Genomic DNA, 15328 nt, shown 5'->3' on the forward strand with positions numbered 1-15328 from the left:
GGAGGCGGTGGAGGTATTAGCTAACCCGGAGGGCTATTCGTCAGATGAGATTGATGAACACGGGCCTGTCTTCTACATTCCCCACTATGATGAGGGTATGGGGATGTCGGAGATAGAGAACAGATCCATGTTTTTATCGCGCCATAAGTGAGGCATTGTGAAGAAAGATATACTGGGTGTTCAGTTCAAGATGTGTCATGGCTCGCTGTATGTCGTCATGTGGCTAGCCGATGAGCCTAGAGAATTCAATCTTCCTACACTTCCGCAGAGGTGTATAACCTTGAGGCAGAGAAGTTGCCTAGCAAGTACGGCGTTCATTCTGAAGAGTATGTACCGATACGTACGGTAACGCTGGTAGTGGCAGGAATGTGAACTGTTTGGAAATACGTACTGTCGGGATATGGGGAGAGGGTTAAGACGATTACTTACGTATTTGTTGACATTAACTTCGACGGTCAACATGGACACGGAGCATTTGATTTGTGTTGTGGAATGTTACCATACACAACCGATGATAACAAATACCCTGCGTACGACTTTCCGGCGCAAAACACAGTTCGAAAGAGGTTATGGTAGCCCACAGACCGTACAGACCGCCATCTGTTGCTACGACGTTCAAGTTATACCGTACACGTTCTCAAGTTCAGATTGAAGAACGCCTTAAATAATAGGCAACTTCTCTGACATATAAGCTGAAACTCGCTTCAAATCGGTGACCCAACAACAGTGACGTCATGACACACTTTGAAATGAATACCTAATATATATATAGTGATGAAATAAGAAAAGAAGTATGAAGACTAAATGATAGATTGCTCTCTGTTATCCTTCCATTCACCTAACTGAGGGGGTGGGAGCTTTCCTTCCCTTTCCCCATGAGGTGGGCGAGAAATAAGAACATGATGTAAAAAAAAAAAAAGGCATTTTTATTTTTCCGTCTGCATCCAATTGTACATACACATACATTTCGCAGTGAATGTTTAATATTAGCACGTCGAGACTGGAAAGAACAGCAGGCTTTAGAACCAATGCTTTGCTTTAATGTTAATTCAAAGAGTTAAAAGAATCTGTATTTATCCTAGTAATACTAAGGTAACCTAAATAACATGCAGTACGACCGGGGGGGGGGGGATTTTGTGATCACTACAAAAATGTTTAATTTTGAACAATTTTTTAACATTTGTAATAACCAAATTAGTACGTACTATAATGAAACAGAAAAATTGAAATGTAATTGTATATTTTCAAGCAATTAGTTTAACATAACGGTCTGGAAAATATTACGCATCACTTTCTTTACACCCTTTTTCACATACTGAATAAACCAAAACAAACAAAAACTTGGTATGTGGGGCTCTCTCAAGGGGTAGCCAACCCACTGATTATTTATGTAAAAATGCTGACATTTATTTGTTGTTGTTTAGTCAACTGTTCGAAGACAGGTCTGAACCTCACAAGTGATACCAAGAAGACACCACTTACGAGGCAACTAGGCCAGGAGATAATGGGATAGGGTGGAGAATTCCTTTCCTCGTCCTTTGCATGCATCACTGACTAGCTATACCTGTTGATAATTATTAAATTATATTATATTTACTTTTGCAATATTAACTTTTGTTTTTCCTTGCCTGAATAACATTTTATGTAAATCATTACTATTATTATTGCATCAATAACTACTGTATAATAATAATAATAATAATAATTTTATTTTTAATACATCAATCAGTGTTTTGTCAATTATATAATTGCAATGCAGTTTGGAGTTAGAAATATATTTTGGGATAAGCTAGCAAAAAAAGACTGAACACCATTGAGGTAGAGCAGGAAAGTCAAGGAATATTAAGAACAGTAAAAAATCGATCATATGAGAATTGGTATTTAAGAGCTGTTAATGCATTATGAAAAGCAAATCTGATACAACGTTAATACAAAATAATTTTATTTGCTACAAAAAAAATATATATATCAATAAAATATAATAGTAAATCATAAATGACAAAAAAAAAAAAAAAAACCTTTCGCTAGTTACATGCATTGTGATGCTCAATGCTGTAACTTGGTCAATCAGCTGGAAATTCTAATTTCTAATACTAAAGTTAAATCTGTATTCAACCACATCCATGAAAAAGCAGTTCAGGGACCAGTTGAAAATATTGCAATGATCAAACCACTCTGTCTCACAAGACAGATCTACCAAAAGTCACAAATAGAACACATTCTGGCGGGGGGGGGGGGGGGGGAGGAATTCACCTTTGAAACATTGCATAAAGAATCGGAAGTGGGTTATGAAGGAGCCATTGGTCTTGTCTAGTCTACTCTTTATGTATGAAAATGGAGTAACATATTTTGATTTGTTGAACGGGGAACAGGTAAATGAAGTACTTCAACTCTTGAACTAGTCTTTCAAGGAGAAATGTTTAAATGTCAGGTTTTATTTAACAATACTCGCAACTGCTGAGGTTATATCAACATCGCTGGTTTGCCGGCATTTTGTCCCGCAGTAAATCTACTGACATGAGCCTGTCGCTTTTAAGCACACTTAAATGCCATCGATCTAGCCCGGGATTGGACCTGCAAGCTTGGGCATAGAAGGCCAGCGCTATACCAGCTGTGCCAACCAGGCAAACTCTTTCCAGTAGAAGAAAAATACTATGTTAGGTCTTATTAAATCTCTTGAAATCGCTGTTGATGGTTTAAACTGACTTATGTCTATTGAAATAATTTCAATCTACTGGATTTTAAAAGTTTCCACTGAGAAAACAAAGTTGATGGAATAGCCTCAACCACGTGCCTATCAATGTTATGAAAATATAATCAACGATAATACTGTGAAGTGATAGACACAGCTGTGATGGGATTTAAAAAATCAAATTCTCAGTCACCGTGGTTGAAAGAAGCAAGTTGTGTTAGAAAATGTCCTGATGAAAACGTAAAATTTTGACGTGATAGCACCTTACCCTGAAACAGACATAGGCCTATCATAATTAAAAGTGGAAATACAGCTGTTCCAACAAAAGAACGAGATTTTCTGCTTAAATGATGCTAGAGAAGCTTTGAAGTAAATGGCGAAAGAGGTTAGGTGTCTGTTCAGAAATACAGATAATCTTGTCTTGCTTTTACTGAAATACCTATCATTCAGCTGTGAAACTGAAAGAACCTTTATTGCACTATACAGACTCAAAACTGACTTGTGGTCAAGCTATAACCCAAAAAAGTCTCAACCATGCAGTAGTGTGTCAGATCCATGGGCGAGTACTCAATTAGATTGACAAGAAGATAGCAACATTTTTATTTCCAAGAATGCCACAAGGACAAAAAATGTTACGAACTGTTCGGGACTAAAACATTATTTTTCTTTTCTTATCATTTCACAAGCCAATGTTACTACTGTATAAAAAAATTAACAGCATATTATTGATGCAATATAATATTTGCCTATTCATTACGAATAAATAACTGGTATCAAAATTGAAATACCTGATTACGTAGTTGTGAATTATCTTCATTTTAAAGCAAAATCCGAATGGTAGTTTAGGTGAACTTCAGGAAACCCTAAAATGTTGACAAAGTAAAAATTAATCAAGGCTGAAAAATATTTACCGGGATATATTATGATTTCAATTAATTGTAAAGCAGAACCAAAAAAGCACGCAAGGGTTTGGAGGAAACCCAAGTGTCGCCCCAATAATCAGATATTAGTGGCGCCACTGATAATAATGATGATTATTATTACTGTTATCATAATAATAATAATAATGATAATGAAAAGGAAAACAATTATAATAATAATGAAAACAATAAAACTTTAAGGTTGGTAAGTCTGTCTCCGTCTCTTAGCATGTGGAAATGTAGCGATTTGTAGAAGCTGTGTAATAATAAAACACACAAACTACAATCCACGTGTGTTTGGAAGGTAAATCGAGCTACCAGAGATCAAATAAATAATAATAACATTGAATGTTATTCCCGTAATTTCTGTACCAATTTCTGCAAACAATGAAAATTTCTAAAAAAAAAAAAAAAAAAAATCACTGCGAAAATCATTTACAACAAATATAGTCTCTCGCACGAACATTGCAGGAATGTTGAGGGCAGTAGACTGCTAGAAGCTCTTTCCAATGTCTCCTTTAGAAGGACTAGCCTGTGCAAACTTGCAGTCGTTTATGTTTTAAGTATCTCAGTTCGCTACAAGAAACAAGTAATATGACTGGCCCGTCGTGGCGTGCAAGACTTTATGATCTCTTAGAGTGCGGGAGAGCGAGAAGTACTTCCCACAAACATCGCACTTGAATGGCTTCTCGCCAGTATGAGTGCACATATGACTTTCCAGATGTATCTTACGAGAACAAGTTTTTCCACAAATACCACATTTGAATGGTTTCTCGCCAGTATGAGTGCGTATATGACTTTTCAAATGTGTCTTTCGAGAGAAACACTTTCCACAAATACCACATTGAAATGGTTTCTCGCCAGTATGAGTACGCAAATGGTCTTTAAGATGAGAATTAAATGAAAAATATTTTCCACATACATCACACTTGAATGGCTTCTCACCGGAATGCATTCGCTTATGACTCATTAGGTTGCCCCACTGTGAGAAACTCTTTGCACAAAAATTGCAATTGAAAGGCTTCTCGCCCGTGTGCTTGCGTTTATGCTTTTCCAGAGCACTCGGAAAAGGGAAACACATTTCACACATATCACATTTGAAACGTTTCTCATCTTTACGACTGTGTAGAAGTTTCTCTGAGGAAAAGGAGTTCTTCTGATCTTCATATACATTCACGTACTCTTCATGCGCAATGCCGTCACGCTCTGATGACGTAGCACCGTCAGGGGTTTCTGCAAGACTACGATCAAACAATATCAGTCCATAAAATAATCAATATAAATCACATTTATAATCCGGAAGTGTATATCAGCTTACAGGCTCTCACTGATTATCTTGTGCGCAAGATTCTTAATTTCGAATGGTCATAATGACGTAATATCTGCTACATTATGTTGCAGTGGTATTCGACACTGAAGTTACCATACTATCCAAACTCTTAAAGTACTGATATTGTTCTTACATAAAGCAAGCCATTAAAGGTGATTCTGCACATCCTAGTAATATCAGAATTAAATGCTGTGGCAGAAAATACTTCCGTAATATCAGAGGAATTAAATGTGACCACACAACTTTCTAACACTATCTGTCCCACAATTCTAAACACATGATAAATTTCCGAAGACAGTACTGGTCTTTCACCACTTCTGTTCATTATATACATAAACAGAATCATACAAGATTGGCGACAGACACACCATGGATATATTCCAATTAATCGAAATTTGCAGCTTGATGCTTTGCGTTTCGCTGATGATCTAGTTCTCATAGCATCAACTGAAGATGATTTACAATATCCAGTACACAATTTAAATATGGTCAGAGAAAAATAACATGGAAATTCATATTGAAAAAATGAAAATCATGTCATTTTGTGGGAAATTCCCTGTACCAAGTAAAATCTGTTTGAATAATAAAATAATAGAAAGAGTAAATACTTTCACTTACTTTGGCTGTACACTATCACATTATGATGAAGTAGATATTGCTGAAAAAATATGTAAATATAATAAAATAATGGGGATCATTAATAAAAGCATGAAACCTTCTCTAGTACATAGACACAGCCTTGTCGTACTCCACTATAAATGGGTCGCCCGAACTGTAATTACCGAAAGTTTAAATGCTATTAAAAATGCAAAATAAGCATTTTTAATGTTTAAAATTTAAGTTCTAAGGGCGTTAGGTGTCTTAAAAAATCTAGTACTCCAGCTAATGTACGACAAATATCAAAATGTGGTTCGCAAGTCAAGATGGATTGGCTCCGTGCTATGTAACAGACATACAGTGACATCACATACTCTCCATGTATTATGACACTACAATGGATATGGTTGATTGATTGATATGGACATGTACACTAGCACTCAAAAGTATTTTGTAGTCAAGGTTTTATGTTGTCAGTACTGTTTCTATGCAGATACAACAACGCAAAGCACACAACTGTGTCAGTCTATGAGTAGCGTCACGTTGCCATGGTTATGTATCTAGGAAACAAGCAAGTTCATAGAATAACAATATAAATGTATATTCCATTAGCTCAAAAGTATTTTGTGGTTTGATTTGGTGGCATGGTATATATTAAATATTGGTGTTTAGGTATTTAGACTGCTTGTGTATTTGTACAGACCATTGTAAGCATGGCAAGAAAGAGAATACTCTGTGGATGTGAGACCAGCTTTGAAGAAGGGAAAATCGCAGTCTAGTGTTGCTAAAGATTTTTGTATATCACAAGAACTCATAAGTGTGTGCAGTCGATGGCAAAAAAAAAAAAGAAGAAGGGTCAGTAAACAATAAACCAAGGTCTGTTCGTCCACGAAAAACAACAGTGAGGGAGGAAGTTGTTGATCAACGAAAATCGGCTTGACAAATTAGGGATGATCTAGAGCAGCACCATAGACTGAACCTACGTGTCTCTGGTGATTTAAATGGTAGACGACCATCACAAAAACCACTCATAAATCCAAAAATTGGAAAACCAGGTTAAAGTTTGCAAAAATGTATCAAACATGGAACACTTTAGACTGGTATAAGGTGTTACGGAGTGAAGAGTAAATTCAATTTATTTTCTTCTGATGGTGTGTAGTATGTACGTCAACCAAAGAACCAAAGAGATAACAAAAAGTACCAGGTATCGACCATTAAGCACGGTGGTGGTAGAATCATTTTGTGGGGATGTTTTTCTAGAAGTTAAGTTGATCCTCTAGTCCAAATAGAAGGAAATATGGATAGTTTCATGTTTAGTGACATTTTATAAAAGAATATAGTTCCACGTGGAAGAAAGAATATGCCACGTAATTGGATTTTTCAGCAGGACAAATATCCAAAATGCACTTCTGACCATATAAAAAAATTCTTTGCAGATAAAAAAATCAAACTTTTGGATTGGCCAAGCCAGAATCCGATGTTAATGCTAATGAACATCTCTAGTATTAGTTGGATCGATATGTTCGTCGTAGAAGTTACTCAAATAAGGATCAGTTCTTTGCTGTCTTATTGGAAGAATGATCACAACTTTAACTCGAGCGATTGATAAGTCTTGTGGATTCAATGCCAAACAGATGTGCTGCTGTGATCCAAGCTCGGGGTGTGCAACGAAATATTGATTTTTTATTCTCAGAGCCCAGAATATTTTCCTTTTATTATTATATACTTGGACTTACAAATTACTTTTGGTCAAGAAGAATTTTCAATTATTTTTTACGCAAGATACCCTGTTTAAACTAAATGTATTTTCGTACTAAATAGATTAGAAATACATACTTTTCAATTATCCAATAGCATTTTGTCCTATTCAATAATTGAATGTTTTAAATGTCATGTTTTATTTAATGATGCTCGCAACTGCAGAGGTTATATCAGTGTCGCTGGATGTGCCGGAATTTTGTCCCACAAGAGTTCTTTTACATGCCAGTAAATCTACTGACATGAGCCTGTCGCATTTAAGCACACTTAAATGCCATCGACCTGGCCTGGGATCGAACCCGTAACTTTGGGCATAGAAGGCCAGTGCTATACCAACTCGCCAAGCAGGTCGACCTCAATAATTATCTTTACGTAATTGTGGCATATGATTTCTACAAAATACTTTTGAGCGATACTGTACCTAATACTTTAATGGTCCCAGACATCGGTATGGAGAGCTTCATTTCCATAGCACAGTTGAATTCTGCACCATGTCCTGGCAATGTTTTGCGGAGATAATCAAGGGTCACTTCGTTGAAAGCATCTTTCACAGCTAATATTTGTTTGATGGTAAACGGACTCTAGTCAGCCATGTTTGTTTAAGAGAGCAAGGTTGCCATGGTAGCAGTGTAAATATGGGGGTACCAACATTCACATTCACAAAGTAAGTGAAATAAGAATACATGGGGGTGGGGGGGGGGTACTTTGCGCCCTTTCTGTATTCAGGAAAAACTCCTAGGAGAAACACAAGGAATTGTTGCCATTAAAGCTGTCTGCATGGATTAGTCCTATCGCCCTTGTGGTTGATGGTCTTCTCACAGACATGAACAGGAAGGGATGTTATATGCAAGGTTATGCAGATGATATAGACTTACTTGTTACAGTAAAATTCCCTAATACACTTTCACAAACATGAATGATGGACTGAAAGAAATTAACAATTGGTGCAAGAGGGAAGGTATCAAAATCAATCCTTCAAAAACAGTTATTGTTTCATTTCCAAGGAAGGGAAACCTAAGTGAATTTCAACCCTTAAATTTGACAGGTACTAATGTGAGAGTTTTGGAATCTGCTAAGTATGTGCGGATTACTCTAGATTCGAGGTGAACTTGGAAGAAATACATTAACAATCTTATCCATAAAACAAAATGATCATTTTGTGACATGCAGACACTTTATCGGAACTTCTTAAAGTCATAGATTTTCCACTAGTTCAAAAAGGAGTTGAGAAAGGCTATAAAACGAACATACTCTCATCCTCATAGATGCAATTCACTTCCAACAATTTAAAGCTAAATTATTGTGGGAATGCTTTTTAAGACCCTCCTGGTACTTTCATGGAATAACTTCATAGAATTACGATGGGTACTGAGTCATCAGTGTAGTGAAGGGAATGAAAAAGCTGCTGACGAACTGGTAAAAGTGCAAACAAGCCTTATATTGGACCAGAACCAGCCTGCAGAATCAGCAAATCAAGTGTTAACAAGTACAGTATAATCATGGGCCAGAAAGGAAAACCAAAGAAAATGTTCAGCTTATCTTGATCAATCTCTTGGCAGAATTTTGGTCAATAGGTCTCTCCTACATTTACTCGTAAATAGGAAGAAACTGAAGAGAGTCGTTGCATTCATCACTCTTTTCCGTGGAGACCTCATCTGTAGACCATGTGGGCAGTATGTTACTCGAGTGTGAGGTCCTGTAAAGGTGGTAGCTCAAGATATTTGGGGCCTCTTCATTGGGCAGTACAGATCCTTAAATAGGAGTGAAGGTCCTGGAGATTGTTAAAAATCCAGAACTGGAACCGCTATGAAAAAGTATAGGGTAGCACAATAAGTATTGAGACTGACATGCATATCAATAACCATCATCTACTACCACTATCACTGTTATTTAAAATTTAAAGCTTCTTTGCATTTTGTCAGTGGCTTCAAAGAAGACTATAACATTTCGTTCAGGGATATCACTAAGTTCATAGCTCTCAAAGAGACTGAAAAAGATCATATTATTTGGCAGAGTGCAGAAATATTTGTGGCAAATGTGAACATGTTCATTAAAGACAAAAACATAGTTAAGGAACGCATGTGGAATGGTGACCAGATCCAATTTTTTTTATTAACTATCGTCTTCTTCAACAATATCACAGAGAGGTGAAAAATCAACAGCTGGTGTGGTACAGTCTGTTCACAGTTACACAATAGATGTGACTGTGTCCATGGATGATAGATTGGCAAACGAGCTTTACATTTATTTGCACGAAACACAGGGGACTTTGGTCCGCAGGTTGCAAAGAAATTCGCAGCAACATGTCCACAGAACAACAATGTTGAAGTGAGTAAAAGTTGAAAAATGACCAAAGAGCACATGAAAAGCTTTTTACATTCAATCCTTGATGAACATGTTGGTGAGAAAGGTTTATTACTTTGTGATTCCTGGTCAGGACACGAAGACTACAGTCTGATAAAAGCACGTTTTCTCAACAAGGATATTATGTTACAGATACTGCCACCAAAGACAACCAAATATTGTCAACCTCTGGATGTATATTTTTTTAGACAGTACAAACTGTTCTGCAGATGTCTTGTTGATATTGTACGCTTGCAAATTGACAAACCAATCACAGATCACGTTACAAGACCAATATTTCATCTGCCTTCACTCTGTCACGTACAACCAACTTTAAGCACCGAGGTACAGGCCAAATGCATGTCGAAGGTCTGGTTATGAAGGTGATATTCCTGTTGCATCATTTGAAGTGTGATCACTATGGCTTTCAATATTGGACTAATGCAGTGTGAATACACTGAAGATGATGTAGCATGTCCACATGGTGCCCTTACCAAGTGTACATACTATTCTATTCCACTGTGTTTTACTCATTTCACTGAAACTCCACATTTGCACTTTGATGACGAATAAGAGAAGAACGTACCACAACACAGCATCTTCTACTTTGGGAAATATGGACAGATACATACCGTTTGTGTTAATATATATTGTTTAAAAGAATTGTCGTTCAGTTTTTTGCCAAATAATACCTCATTTATGTATTTTGTGGATCTCCTTGTCATAACTGTATGTTACACGAGGTTGTTTCTTCAGCGATTTGTGCTTATCCAGTCTTCAGATTCGTTATCCTTCAAACATCTGCAAAGTTTTAAAGATAAATAACCTTGATGGGTGGTACAACAGGCACAGCTCCATATTTTAAATGCATTCATTCTTGGTTTTAGCCATTTGAGCTAGGGTACTTCCCTTGTGAGTATGTCATCTGTCTTGTGATGAAAGGTGGGTTGGGTTTTGAGTGCCTGTGGTGGGGTTTCTGTTGGATTAGTCATAGTTTTTTTTATTTTAGTAGGTTATTTTACGACGCTTTATTAACAGCTTAGGTTATTTAGCGTCTGAATGAGATGAAGGTGATAATGCCGGTGAAATGAGTCCGGGGTCCAACACCGAAAGTTACCCAGCATTTGCTCATATCGGGTTGAGGGAAAACCCCGGAAAAAACCTCAACCAGATAACTTGTCCCGACCGGGAATCGAACCCGGGCCACCTGGTTTCGTGGCTAGACGTGCTAACCGTTACTCCACAGGCATGGACTTAGTCATAGTGGTGGTGCGTCCTATGCATCCAATGTTTCAGAGAACCCCAAGGAAAACAATTTAATTGTTTAAATAAATTTATTTATAATTTAACTATCATTCTTTGTTTCCTGTTCATCTTCAATAATAAGTTTATTTACGGCTCTGATGTATTTTTGTCGTATGAAAACCTATAAACTGCAGAGACTGAATACCTACATGTTTGTAAGCTTCCGAGGTTCAATTTCTCCTCTGAACCTTTTGGACTTTTGTGCGGGGTGAGAGGTAAGGGGAAATGCTGCAAAGCAAACATGTGGTAGCACTGGTGTTTGGACCAGGACAGCTGTAGTCACGTGATCGTGATAGAGTCGACAAGTGAAAGACTTTGTGATGCAAACCGGAAGTTAGCTACAATCTGTAGCTGAGATCACACTTTTAGCATGTGTATGTGTGTGTTATTTATTGTTGTATTTATTAATGGTTTCTTACAATCCTTTAAATGTCCATTTATTCTTTCTTCATGTTTTAGTCTTAATATATTCATCTGTGAGTGTGACCAGTGTTCGTTTCCAATATCTTCTACAAACAAATTTTTCAGTTTTAATCTTGGAAGATAAGTGTAAAATAAAGAAGTTTGGAAGGTCGTTACCTCAATTCTATTTAAAGCAAGCACAAACAAGCTAAGATAAGACATTTTACAAGGCTTTCAATGTAAAAAAATATGAAAGAAACAGCTGGATTTGCAGTTGTGAATCTACAAGTAAATTACCGGTATTTTGTTTCCCAGCCTGTTATTTGTTTAGGGTAGTAGAAATACGAGCTGGACATGCAATGGCTGTGTCAGATTTAAGCCATTTGACACAGAAAATTAAGAAGCACGAGCAATCTATTGCTCATAAGAACACTTGCCTGGATTTAACACTCCTTGGAAGAATGGAAATTAGCCAACAACTTAGCCCAGCTTTCAGAAAAAAAACATTGAAGGACAGAATGATAATGTACCATGTGTGGATGTGGTGGACTTTCAAGATTGGTAAAAGAGTTCAATCTTTAACACAGTTTGCAAATTGGAAAACAAGGTGATTGACTGTAGAACAAAGCTAAATAGATCTTACGTACTGTAAATACAAAGAAATGATATGAAATAAATCTTTCATTCTAATACTGTTAAGTTTCAATTTAAGTTTAGTGTCAGTCAGAAGGCCTGAGGGACAAAGACCTTTGGGGAGGACCAGACGTATATGGGAAGATAATATTACAATTTATTTGAGGGAGGTGGAATATGATGCTAGGGACTGGATTAATCTTGCTCAGGATAGGGACCGATGGTGGGCTTATGTGAGGGCGGGAATGAACCTCCGGGTTCTTTAAAAACATTTATAAGTAACTGAATGTATTATAGAGTATTAAATAAATGTATAAAATAAAAGAAAAGAAAACTGAATCGCAATTACAAAATTATATTCATTTTTGGAGAATAACAATAATTATGGACGCAACAAGATATATAGAGATTTTTATAGGAACAAAATTAAAAAGAAAACTTCATTGAATTGCTTATTTAAAGGAGCAGTCCGCGATAAAATTCAATATTTCGATTATATTATAGGATGTTTACCAAAGTAATCCTTGGATTAATGGCGTTTGTCGCATCGCTCTACGCCTTTTAGTTTGTGAAATATTAAAGGTCTTACTGCAAGCTCTGACGTCATAACCACTGATCGCTTCATAGTTCCGTTTGACATACAGCGTAGAACGAGTAAATATATATTCATACGTTACAATCAGTTATTATTAACACACTTAGGACATATAATAATAATAATAATAATAATAATAATAATAATAACTTACCCATTTTGAATTTCGTACTCATAGTGATTAGAACAAGTTGGGTCTGGTAAGGGTTCAAACTGAAAAGGTTTAATATGTCGATCCATTATAACCTAAGTCAACGCCTTCACTGAGTGAGTGAATGTATGTGAGACGTGAATATTCGTCATGAATGGACTGCAAATTCGTGTTTATCTCACGTCAACAATAAATTAGTACATGGTTTATATTATTCTATTGCGTCATAGTTGTTGAGTCACACGGTTTAGGCACGAAGCTATGTTTGGGGGAACCTCTAAAACATGTGGATCATCGAACTGCGGCAGTTGATAACCAGAACTACTTCCAAGACATTTTTCTGTATAATATCTTCTCTCCACGCATTTTTCTTCCAGCTGTATGTTTTGTCTTTTACCCATCGTTTAGTGGCTTTACAGTACTCGAGTCTGGAGCCAGTTACATCCCTTTTCACGTTGTAATTATCGCAATCATACTTCTTGTTACCATTCTACCATATGGAAAGTGTTTTCTCTTAGGAGTGTAAAGCAATCTCTCGTTATCGTATGATTCAAATTTGCTGGTGTGACAAAATTGATTAGTCTGATTCAGGTCTTTCAAAAGGGCAGGGTTACATACAACTTTTTTCAGAGTATTGTAATCGCTGGATCCAGGTTCGATCCATTCCCTCTCACTATTGTATGGGTGAATGTGTGCACATTTTTTTATTATGTCTCTGTTTCTCCCCATTCGTGTATATTACAAACATGAATCTGTCTTCTGAGTTCACAAAGTGCAGTCATAGAGAACGGTTGTGTAGTAAGCAGCATATGCAAGTAGGTTAGCGTGTGAAGAAAGTATGGGCGACGACCTAAATTCTTACAGGGCGCGAATCGGGTGCTTCAATGCAGGGCAGTGTTGCAGATGTTCAAAAGGTGAATATGCTATAGTGTCGGATAGAATCAACACATTTGTGGCCGCGGCTGTTTTATCAGTTCTACTGATTATTGGAAATGTGGAGTTAAACCCTGGTCCTGGAGATACAGAAGGAAGAGTCTTCAGTGACGAAGTGTTTCAAAGAGAATGGATAGACTATATGAAAGAAACGAGAGAAGACAGACTAAAGGCAAGTGTTCTACTAAACAAAGTAGCAAGTGATATAGATACATTAGTAAACAGGTACACTGAAGTGGAAAAGAAGTTAAAGGAGGTTATCCAAGAGCAGGTGGTGCTAAAATCTATAGTTAAAAAATGGGAAGATGATAGTAGAATTAATAACATTGTAATTTATGGTGTTGAAGAGTGCAATCATGAAAAAGGAATTGATACTGGTTACGTGGTGTTAGAATTATTAACTAAGTATTTCAGTCTAAACTTGGACATAAGTGCGATAAATAACGCGTATAGAGTAGGTAAGGGAAATAAAAGACCAATTATTGTGAAATTGAACAGTTACTTTATCAAAGAACACATCATTGCCAATACGCATCAACTCAAAGGCACAAATATATTCATACAAAATGACTTTGCAAAAGAAATTAGAGAGAAACGAAAGAAGTTAATTCCAATATTAAAAGAAGCTCGAGGGAAAGGATTTAGGGCAACTTTAGTTAAAGATAAAATGAAGATAAACGGAAACATAGTTAACGTAGAGTCCTTAAATAATCAAAACATTGAGGATTTATTCAGTTGCGGTAACAAGAACAGAAATAAGGAAATAGAGACTTGTGGAAATAGAGCAACATCGACACCACACGTAAACAGAAGAAGTGCATCACGAAACAGGAAGTCTAGAAGCGTAGAGAGGACTGATAAGAAAAGTAACTCATCAAGTGGGCAGAAGAAATCAGAAATAACAAATAGAAGAATTGATGAGCTTACGGCAGTGAATGATATTAGAGCATACCTAAATAAACTAGACAGCACTGTTTTCACAGATCCCTTTAGAAGAAAGAAGAGTGAAGAAGGAAAACCTAGTATGGAAGATGCTGGAACCAGTGAAGATGCTGTTTGGGGAGCTGAGGCACAGACTGAGAGAACGACCAGTGAGGGTAGGCTGAGGCGCGCAAGTGAAAACTCAACAAGGAGAAGCGATTGTGGATCAACCGGCAAAGTCAGCGCAAGTGAAGATCAATTTATAAGAATGCCACATGCCGTTGGTAGTCCGGGGTGCGCGATAGGAAGTGCTACAATATGGAGGAACTGTGCGTTACCCACCGATGGAGTAGGAGAAGGTGACGAACAGTTATTAAGAGGTAAATTGACAAATAGAAACTCTATCAGAAATAAAGTAGATTCAATCAAAACTATAGATACTGAACGAAACTACCTACTAAGAGATAGGCATCAGCAAAGACTAAATTTTCCTAAAATTAGAAACACTTATTATTAATTAAATTAGATAAGCAGACAGGTTTTGAAAAGAGATAGAATTACGTCAAGGTTTTAAAATAATAAAAATTGAAAATAGAGAATTAAGGCAGTTATTAATGTATTCAGATAGCTATATTATTTAGTAAAGGTTCGGAAGATCATTTTGACTTTATAAATTGCTTTACTAATATGTCTTAATTTCAATAATAATGCATTTATAATAAATTTAGTAGGCATTATAATAGTAATT

At 36.5% G+C, this 15328-nt stretch overlaps 1 protein-coding gene across 1 annotated transcript in view; it reads right to left on the bottom strand.

Annotated features, from left to right (window-relative positions):
- Positions 1 to 925: 925 nt before the first annotated feature.
- Positions 926 to 15328, bottom strand: part of LOC138715521 (zinc finger protein 723-like) — a 49879-nt gene continuing 35476 nt past the window's right edge. The window contains exon 5 of the mRNA XM_069848552.1: positions 926 to 4853. Coding sequence (XP_069704653.1) covers positions 4181 to 4853 — 673 coding nt within the window. The 3' untranslated portion in view covers positions 926 to 4180. The remainder of the gene's footprint in view (positions 4854 to 15328) is intronic.

The sequence above is a fragment of the Periplaneta americana genome, chromosome 15, assembly GCF_040183065.1.
Source record: "Periplaneta americana isolate PAMFEO1 chromosome 15, P.americana_PAMFEO1_priV1, whole genome shotgun sequence".
Taxonomy (NCBI): Eukaryota; Metazoa; Arthropoda; class Insecta; order Blattodea; family Blattidae; genus Periplaneta; species Periplaneta americana.